This window comes from Mastomys coucha, unplaced genomic scaffold (genome assembly GCF_008632895.1).
Source record: "Mastomys coucha isolate ucsf_1 unplaced genomic scaffold, UCSF_Mcou_1 pScaffold8, whole genome shotgun sequence".
NCBI classification, from domain to species: domain Eukaryota; kingdom Metazoa; phylum Chordata; class Mammalia; order Rodentia; family Muridae; genus Mastomys; species Mastomys coucha.
The window spans coordinates 42,343,911-42,354,266 of NW_022196914.1; the positions used below are offsets into that span (position 1 = coordinate 42,343,911).

The 10,356-nt window shown below is 40.7% G+C and overlaps 1 protein-coding gene across 3 annotated transcripts in view; it reads right to left on the reverse strand.

Moving 5' to 3' along the window:
• Positions 1-10,356, reverse strand: part of Adgrv1 (adhesion G protein-coupled receptor V1) — a 543,529-nt gene that overhangs the window by 283,284 nt on the left and 249,889 nt on the right. For all 3 annotated transcript variants that reach the window (XM_031360570.1, XM_031360571.1, XM_031360569.1), the window contains one exon: positions 9,304-9,404. In XM_031360570.1, the coding sequence (XP_031216430.1) occupies positions 9,304-9,404 (101 nt within the window). The remainder of the gene's footprint in view (positions 1-9,303; positions 9,405-10,356) is intronic.

A 10,356-nucleotide genomic window follows, 5' to 3' on the forward strand; every position in this document is an offset into this window, starting at 1 on the left:
GGCCTTGGCAGGAGATAAGGACTTGCTGCTTTTCTCTTGCTTTTAATTTCACTACTAGATTGTTGAATATGCATGTGGTGATTTTGTCATATAGAGGCATATAGCTAGATTAAGAGACAATTGGCATAATAAACCCAAATTAAATGTCCAATCCTATTTAATCATGTCTGCCAACCCAGTCCTTACGTAAAAGAAATATACCATTAAGTATCTCTGAAAGGTTTTATATAAAAAGGTGGGGCCAACCTAACTGTTCAAAATAAAGGGGGAATTCAGAGAAAGAAACTGGATTCTTTCCAATATTTCACTACTGTTGTTTGCATTCAGCAGGGCCCAACCTTATAGCTCAGCCTAATAATCATAAAAGGCTAGACTCAAGCTTGGAGAAATCCTCCTGCCTCAGCTCTTAGAGTGCTGAGATTACATGTGTGAGCCACCATGCTTAGCCTACTAGTTTATTTTACATAAAAAAAAACTAGTAAGTTCCTCCAAGTGTAAAATTTTATGAGAAAGACCCAAATCAAAACTTCAATACGTGTCCCATACTAACTTGGTCAAAGAATTATCCCTGTTTAAGACTTGGGGAAAAAAGAAAAAAAAAAGAAGAAAAAGAAAGAAAAAAACTGAAGAAAAAAAAATCAAAACAAACAAAGGCAGAGAGAATAGAAACATAGTTATCCGAGGCCAGAAAGGTTGAAAAGGAAGGCTAAAGGCTGAATAACATCATATATAATATATTATATATAATACATTATATATATATCATCATCATCATAGTTACTCTATGCTGCAACACGTGGCTATACATTTGAACCCACTAAAGGAGCATCTGAGGATGTGCAGAGGAGGCGCTGCTCACACTCGTCTCATTGTTAAACATTGTGTACATGCCCTGAGTCACATGGTGCCTACAAATATGTGTCCAATTATGGATCAATTAAAAGACAAAAAGGTAACGTGAGTGTCTGGAGCAGCGGCTCAGCTGTGAGAGCACGTGCCATGCAAGCACCATTCGAATTGCTGTTGAACACATGCAAATGCTATCTGGTCAGGAAGTTCACCTATGACTCTAACCTTGGAAGGTAGAGACAGGGATCCCCAGAGCAGGTGAGCTGGTTAGCAAGACTTGTCCCATCAGTTCTCTGAGTTTGGCTGAGAGACCCACCTCACTGAATACTGTGAAATGGGGATAAAGAAAGATTCCTGGTATCAGCCTTAGTTCTCCATGTGTGCACATGCACAAACATACACACACACACGCACACACACACATGCTTGCTACAAATGTACACACATGAAAAAAAAGTTGATCTAAGAGACCTTTTCCAAAAACCAAGGAAACAATAAATGGCTAAAAGCAGTTTTAAAGAAAATTTCTTTCTTTCTTTTTTTTTTTTTTTTTTTTTTGGTTTGTCGAGACAGGGTTTCTCTGTGTAGCCTTGGCTGTCCTGGAACTCGCTCTGTAGATCAGGCTGGCCTCGAACTCAGAAATCCGCCTGCCTCTGCCTCCCAAGTGCTGGGATTAAAGGCGTGCGCCACCACTGCCCTGCTCTTTTTTTATTCTTAAATAAAATTAAAAGTTAATGGGTTTTCTTAAGATGATTTTTTCATGCAGACAAGAGGTCAATAGCATAGGTAGAGTTAGTACTTAATGAGTAGTAGCACAGCGGCCACAGGCAGGCAGCTCCAGTCCCTTCACAAACAGGATGAGGCGGCCCTCTGCTACCCGGCTCAGCATCTGAACTTGAACAGACTGCTTACGCTGAAGGTTAGGATGTGTTTGATCTACTTCTATCTGCACAATGTGTAAGTCACAATATTCTTCTGAATGGCAACCATGGCAACCCTAGCTACATCTCCAGTTGCTAGTTCAAGCAAGATCTAATATTTAGTCTATTATTTAAACTCTTGAAACTTTTTTTGTTTTATTAGCAAAAGTAAAGACAACAAGATCCAGTCAGATTAATGAATAGCCAAAAGTTCTAGCTAAGGGAAAACTATCTCTATTTATAACACTTCATCTTACTCTGCTTCAATTGACCTAAAATGGACAGATAACAGACAGCCAGATGATGATGATGATGATGATGATGATGATGATGATGATGATGATGATAGACACATAGTAGAGAGATAGATGGTAGATAGAGATATATACATACATATAAACACACATACTTACATGCATAGATATGTATGTATATATTTAGATAGGTGGACAATTGGAAGATAGGCAGACAGAGTTCTTAGTTAATAGCATTTGGGGTCCTAGACATGTTTTTCTTGTTTTATCAGTTTCAATGTCATAGGTCAAGTTACTTGGGAAAGTCAGGTCCTGTCCTACTGGAAGGACACAGTGTTCTGGAATCATACGTGGCTTTGGCTTCAGTCTTGCAGTCAGTGATCCTTAGAGAGTCTCCAAGATGACAGATACTCAAAGTTAAAATGGCATAGGGCTCAGATTAAGGGAAAGTCTTTTAGTAGTTGTGTGCAATCTGGATCATTCCTGAGAAACAGAGATTGTACAATGACATTCCTGAGTGTTGTGGAGTGATAAAAAGCCCAGCTTTTTACTGAATTCTAAATAACAGTCCTCAGAGTTAACATGAAATTCTCTTCTGTCTTCATGAGGAAAAGAAAGATGAAGTGAAAATCCATCCACATCCATTGGCTGACAAAAATAAAATAAAATAAAAAACAAAAAGCAAAACCATTTAAGGGTTTCAACTCCTAACTAGACACATAGGCCATGGAGAGTCAGTAGAGAGGCTCCACGGTACTCGTACCACAGTCATGCACTTAAAAGTTCTCTGGACAGATTTTTTTTTTTATTCAGTTTCAGAAGATAAAGTTAAGCCAAACAAATAGACAAAAAGAAACAGAAAAATCAAGTGTTTTCCTGTTGGCAACATTTATTAACCTGAGCAAACATGGTGCTATCTTTCTGTTCTTTTTTTAGATTTGGGGAGTTGCTTTTCCCGACAGCAGCTCTGGATTTGAGAGCCCTGCCTGGCAAAGATGCCCTTTGTCCCTCCTGCCACCAGCCTGCTCAGGGCACACAGGGCAATGTGATTCTAAGATAAAAGTTCCAAAGATAGAACTAGATGTTTTTCCCAGGAATATCTGGCAACAGCATGAGAGGCTGTTGGCTATGTTTCCCACCACACTGGAAGGGAATGCCCTCACACCTTGCTGCCTAAGCATTTCCTTGTAGATAAATGAGAAAAGCACAAGTTGACACGGAAGGGAAACACACCCTTCTTGATAAACTGCCAAAAATACAAATATTAACTTAAAAAATGTGATATTCTAATAAACACAATTTTCTATATTAATAATAGGCACATTACTATTTAGTATAAATATAATGATGGAAAAATAACTCTATCGCCCCTGCATTTGAAAGTAACTGATGGGTGGGAACAAGGTAATTTCTACCAAGGACAGGTAGATAATAAGCTTTCTGGTGTTAACTTACAAATTCATTCACTGCAATTTTGAATACAAAGACAAAAGACAAAGCCAGAGACCCACAAATGTGTGTTTTCTATGCTGCACACACTCTGTAGGTAGGTCAAAGAAATCTTTTAAAGGATCCCTTTAGTTTTTAACCAAATCCCAATTCTGCAAGACTTTGTTTTTGGGCGGGGTAAAAAAAATCCTATACTGCCACCTGCTGGCAAATTATGGTCAATGCCACTTTTTCTAATTAATTTTTTTTTCAAAAAATGTGTATTGATATTTTACCCTCCCACCACATCCTTACACATCTAATACAAGAACAATTTATTGTTTCTTTTGTATCCCCTTCCAATTCAGTATATAAATATAATAAAATATATAGTGAATTAGTAATACAATATTCTACAAGTTTCTAAAATTAGAGAACAACCAAACTTAATCATGGCAACATGATTTGCAAATGCTTTGAAGCATACTCCTCCAAAATGAAGTAAAGAGGGATGAGATACGGCTCAGGTGGTAGTTTGCCTAGCATGCACAAGGTCCTGGGCTCAATTTCCAGCAACATTTAAACCAGTGTGATGGTGCAAGTCCCTAATCTCAGCATACTATACACGGAGGCCGGAAGAGCAGAAGTTCCAGGTCATCCTCAGCTACACAGCAAGTTCAAGGCACCCAGTGCTATGAGATTCCCTCTCTCTCTTTACACACATGCCCACATCTGTACACCCGTGCATTCATGCACACCAATCAACTAAGTCTTGAAGAGGAAAGATCTTGGCATGCCCATCTTCCTAGTATTCACAAATCACACTCCTATAGGTAACTGGAGACATTTTACTCCTTAAACAAGAGCCACGGCCCACGACCATTGTTTTTTTCATTTCTCCAGGTAATTTAAGCTCTAATGATGTCTACTCAGCAAAGATGGAGGATCCAAAGAATGGGAGGTCCGTGTCTGGAACTGTAATGGCCCCAATAACACAATTCTACAACTCATACAATGAGCTCTTTGAAATGTGGTCCATGTAGATGCCAGTGCTCCTGTAAACATTTCCATTTCTCATTTTGGAGAATCTGAACATTTTGGCAAGTTCTCAGCTTGGAGCAGGACAGGCAGCTCAGTTCCCAAGGGCTCTTGTGGCCCTTGCAGAGCACCCAAATGGTTCTCAGCACCCATGCTGGGTGACTCACCACAGCCTATGAATTCAGTTCTGTGGAATGCAATGTTCCTTCTCTCTTCTACATAACATAGTTTATGTGCATATCCCCACTCCACATACAGACACAGTAACAAAATTAAATCTTGTTAATTGAAAATAGATTTCTTTTCTTATACAGTACATCCTGACCATCCTTTTCCCTCCCTTCACTCCTCCCAGCCTCCCCCACCTTCCTTCTTCCCAGCTATATCCCCACTTCATATCCTTTCAGAAAAGAGAAGGTCTCCAATAACCAAACTGCAGGCAACAGCCAAACAGGACAAAACAAAAAACAGTAAGACAAGGCAAAAACCCTCACATCAAGGCTGGAAAGGTAACCCACCAGAAGGAAAAGAGTCCCAAGAGCAGGCAAGAGAGTCAGAGACACACTGGCTCCCACTCTTAGGAGTCCCACGAAAACCCCAAGCTAACAGCCATAAGTTATATACAGAGGACCTGGTGCAGACCCAGGCAGACCCTACGCTTTGCCACTTTAGTCTCTCTGAGCTAAAAATAAAATACATCTTTAAAATCTCTAGCCAGAAGCTGGAAACAACCTAGATGTTCCACGACAGAAGAAAGGATACAGAAAATGTGGTCCATTTACACAAGGGAATACTACCCAGCTATTAAGAATGAGGACATCATCTCATCCTGAGTGAGGTAACTCAGACCCCAAAGGACATGCATGGTATGTACTCACTAATAAGTGGATATTAGCCCAAAAAAGAGAACAGAATATACAAAATATAGTCCACAGAGCTCAAAAAGGTCAACAAACTGAAGTGCCCAAGTGAGGACGTCTCAGTCCCTCTTGGGAGGGAGAAGAAAGCAAGTGGGGAAGGAGAGAGGGACCTGGGAGGAAAAGTGGATGGGGGATGCAGTAGGGGAGATAAGGGAACCTGATCTGGTATTGGATGAAGGAAAAGGACTGAATCCCTGAGGGCCAGCAGAAAGAATGGAAACAGGTAACCTCAGGAGATAGGAGGTTGAGACCCACCATAATGCACCAGAAACCTGGAAGGTGAGAGACTCTCAGGGTTCAAATGGAGGGATCTTAGATAAAATACCCGATAGTATTTGAGAGGGAACTTATAGAGCCCACCTCCAGCAGGAAGACAGGGCGTCAAATAAGGGGGAGGTGAGCCATCTCACAGTCATAACTCTGACCCATAACTGTTCCCATGTGAAAGAATTACAGGGATGGAAATGGAGAGGAGCCTGAGGAAAAGAAGGTCCAGCGACAGGCCCTAAGTGGGATCCAGCTCAAAGGGGAGGTCCTAAGGCCTGACACTATTACTGAGGCTATGGAGTGCTCACAAAAAACGGACCTATCATGACTGCCTTCCCAAACACCCAACAGGTAGGGGAAAGAGTCAGATGCAGATATTTGCACCCAACCAATGGACAGAAGCAGCTGACCCCTGTTGTTGAATTAGGGCAGGCTGAAAGAAGCTGAGTAAAAGGGTGACCCTGTAGGAGGACCCGCAGTCTCAATTACTCTGAACTCCTGAGATCTCTCAAATACTAGACCACCAAGCAGGCAGTATACACCAGCTGATATGAGGCCCCCAACACACATACAGAAGAGGACTGCTGGGTCTGTGTTCATTTAGAGATGATGCACCTAACCCTAAAGAGACTGGAGGACCCAGGGACTTTAGAGGTCAGGTGGGGTGGGGGTGGGGACATGCACATGGAGATGGGGTGAGGAGGAGGTGTGGGATGTGGAGCAGTTGGAGGGTAGACAGGGGGCGGGGAGTGAGGATAAAATATGGAGTGTAAAAATAAATAAATTAATTAATTAAAAAATATCTTGTCTAGCCAAGTGAAAAGAACATTCACTTTAAGTTAGATATGATTTTTAAATATCCAGGCAGCTGGTAAATTCATTGAGTATTTCTTATGGAAATTATACCAACTGTACACTGTATGGCTTCTGACATGAAATAACTAAACCACTATACTGGGTAAAAATAAGCTATTGAGATATTTTTGCCATAAATCATCCCTTGCAGCCGGGCGGTGGTGGCGCACGCCTTTAATCCCAGCACTTGGGAGGCAGAGGCAGGCGGATCTCTGAGTTCGAGGCCAGCCTGGTCTACAGAGTGAGTTCCAGGACAGCCAGGGCTAAACAGAGAAACCCTGTCTCAAAAAAAAAAAAAAAAAATATAAAAAAAAATCATCCCTTGCATGATTTTATGCCATATTGTTTTACCTATTCTAAAAATACACTGGAAGTATACATACCTGACTAATTATTTTCTTCAAAATCCATGTTAAGCACAATGTGAACCAGAAGCCAATATTCTAACACAGATTCTGGTCTTTTCTCTCATCCCCAGACATTCGCAAATTTGTCTGCTAGCATGCTGAAGAACTGTCTATAATAACATGATGTTATAATTAAATCTTGTATAAATGCTGCTGCCAAAACACCCCACCAAAATAGGTGGTGAATACAGCCAAATAAAATCTAATTATGGAAGGCAGGTTCTTTGCTGTGTTACATACAAGAAGCAAAGGCAAGATCAGACAGTCATGAAGGCATCCTAAGGTAATGTAAATTGCCTTGTCAAATTCAGTGCAAGCCCCTTTGGAAACAGCTGCTACTGTCTACTGTTTGCATGTACTTTGAAAACATAATCTGGAGTGCAGTCCTTCATTTTTCTCTGAAAAACAGGTTGTGACATTTAAAAGACATTGTCACTCCTGGGACAGAAAAAAAATACAACAGAGTGCCAATGTTTCTGATACTTTTCCATTTTAGCCCCTCTAGAACCTCAACAAAGGATACCTGTGCTTGACGAGTAACTGTGTTCAATGAAGAATTTACACAAGTTGAGTCCATGCATATAAGCAGGCCCAGTCACTCTGAATGCATGGCACACTGCTCAGGTGTCCATGAATCAGGGAAGAGATAGGCCATGGGTCTAGACAAAAACCAAGTACTATCTTACTGGGAATGCAGCAGTAAAATGATTCCCAATGACATTCTGCTCTGCCTATAGATCTGTGTCTAACTCAGCCATCATCAGAGAAGCTTCCTCCAGAAGTAGATGGGAAATCATATGGAGATACATAGCTGGACACTGTACAGAGAATGAGAGACTGTGGAATACTCAGTCGTAACTGTGATGTCCTCATCAAACACTTCCTCTGCCTGCCACCCCTGGCTGGGGGAGCCGTGCAGAAGAGGATACGGGAAAGTGTTTAGTGCCAAAGCAATGGATGGTACAAGAGAACAGTGTCTACACTGGACCTGAGCAGACATGGTTCCAGCACTGACTGGAGGGAGTGGACACAAGCCTCCATTGCTAAAAAGCCACCTCCAACTGACAAATGCTTGAAAAGCAAAAATTCGTTTTCTCCATTGGATTCTCATTAGGCTATAACCACACTGAAGGGTAGGCCCCATGCCCAGCAGTAGAAGACCAACACAAAACAAATCCCATGGTATCTGCGTGGAGTCTTTGTCTGATGTTGCTCTGGTTCAGCATTAATTTATCAACTGGTCTTTTACTTGTATATTATGTTTCCAAGGTTGTGTTATCATGGGGTTTTTTTTGTGTTTCTTGTGCTTTTTCATTTTCTTTTCTTTTACATGTATGTGTGTGTGTGTGTGTGTGTGTGTGTGTGTGTGTGTGTGTGTATTCCTTCGTTTATTTATTGCCTATTTGTTTTCTAAAGAGAGAGAAAGGAGATATTTAATAGGAAGGGTGGAGAACTGGGGAGGATATGGGAAAAGATGAAGGAGGGAAATCATGAAAAAATACACTGTATGAAAAAATATTTTCAATTTAAAAAGGAGAACTAGAAGAAGAAATCAGCCAACTAGTTCCTAAGGTGGGCAAGTGCTTTTATGACCTGAGCTGGACTCCTGGATCCCACTGGGTGATAAGAGTGAAGCAGTGGAGGGAATCTGTACTCTGAGTTCCACAATCATGCCACAGCGTTTGTGTGCCTGTGCATGTATACACACACACACACACACACACACACACACACACACACACACACACAAACACACACATACAAACACAAATAACACACACAAACACATACAAAACCACACATATGCAAACACACACATACACATACAAGCATACAAACTCACACACACACACAAACACTGAGAATACATGAAATAGTCTTCCCAGAGAAGATCACACAGTTGGTTATCCAATAGCAAATGGTCAGCCTGAAAACAATACTGAAAATAAAGCCCACAAATTTGACAGAGAGCAAGGTATGTGGGAAAATTTGGACACAGAAAAATGAAACAGCAATGATGTAATTATATTATAATCTCAAAAAGTATGTTTTCTTAAATACACATATTGGGGTGATATTATTATTTTGTATGCTCCTTTTCTTCTCCATATTGCTCAAGTGCAAAGTAAATAAGCTAATTTCAACTAAGTTGAGAAAAACTATACATGGACATTCAGTTCAAGGATCACAGAAAAGGAGACCCAGACATCTCCTAATGAACCATGAGTGTTACCTGGACTCCTAAGCTGGCTGCCATCATGTGAGTCATAATGAACCATGAATGTCATCTGTCTCCTACCTGAGCTCCTAAGCTGGCTGCCATCATGTGAGTCATAATGAAGCATGAATGTCATCTGTCTCCTACCTGAGCTCCTAAGCTGGCCGCCATCATGTGAGTCAGGAGCTTAGCTGCAAACATGGAGTGTCGGGCACAGAACACGTGTGAAACAACAGCCAAGCAGAGACCTGTGGAAACCAAAGAGCCCACGTGAGGTTTCATAATCCATGAAAGATCATATGTACAGAACAAAACATCTCTGGGACAGTTAATCACAAAAGCCCAGTATACAGCAGAGTATAACCCTCTGGGAATGATCATGCTGGAAGTTCCACATAGCCCACTTTGCATGATACATATAATCTCCAAATTTATCAGTTAACCCAAGGGATGAACTTTAATTTTCCAATTATGTATAAGTTGTCTGCCATGGAAAAAGGAAGTCATACATAAACAGCGTTAACACTTTTAATAAGCACTTTATTTTTCTATGTTGCTATGAGTGAGCTTCACTTTTTTTTTTTTAAATGCTTTTCATCCTAATTTTAAATCTGTTTTTTTAAGAATGAATGGCTTGGGTAAATAGAAGTAATTAGAAAGGGGACTAGATCTTTTTGAGCATAAAACTGTGACTGATCCTCCAAAGGCTGAAGTTCATAGTTACCCATCTTCAGCTACAGAAGCAGATATATGATTCCAGCACAGCTAGCTGAACTCTCAGCTAACCCTGCGCCGCCGCTGCATGTCAAAACCAGAACATTTTTTTTCTTTCTTCCACAACGGAATTAAGTATTAGAGATGTGAACTCTAGCTGTCATTAGCATCAATAAGCCTGTGTGTCTACTATGGTCTTGAAATTGCAATCCTCTTCTTCGGCCACCTGGGTGCTAGAATTACGGCCCCATCGTACCGGACCTTGAAGGCAGATTCTTTGTGGATATTTTCTGCCTTAAAATTTCCAGATAGTAATTTAATAAACAGTAATTATCTACTTGTTCACAGGCTTTCTAACCACACATTCTTGTGGGTCAGTTTATTTTGTGTAGGAATCACTGAAGCCTTACAAATATTGGCACACACATGCCACTTACCCATGTGGTTTTCATATATTACTTCATTTAATATCAATGCCATTTTGAC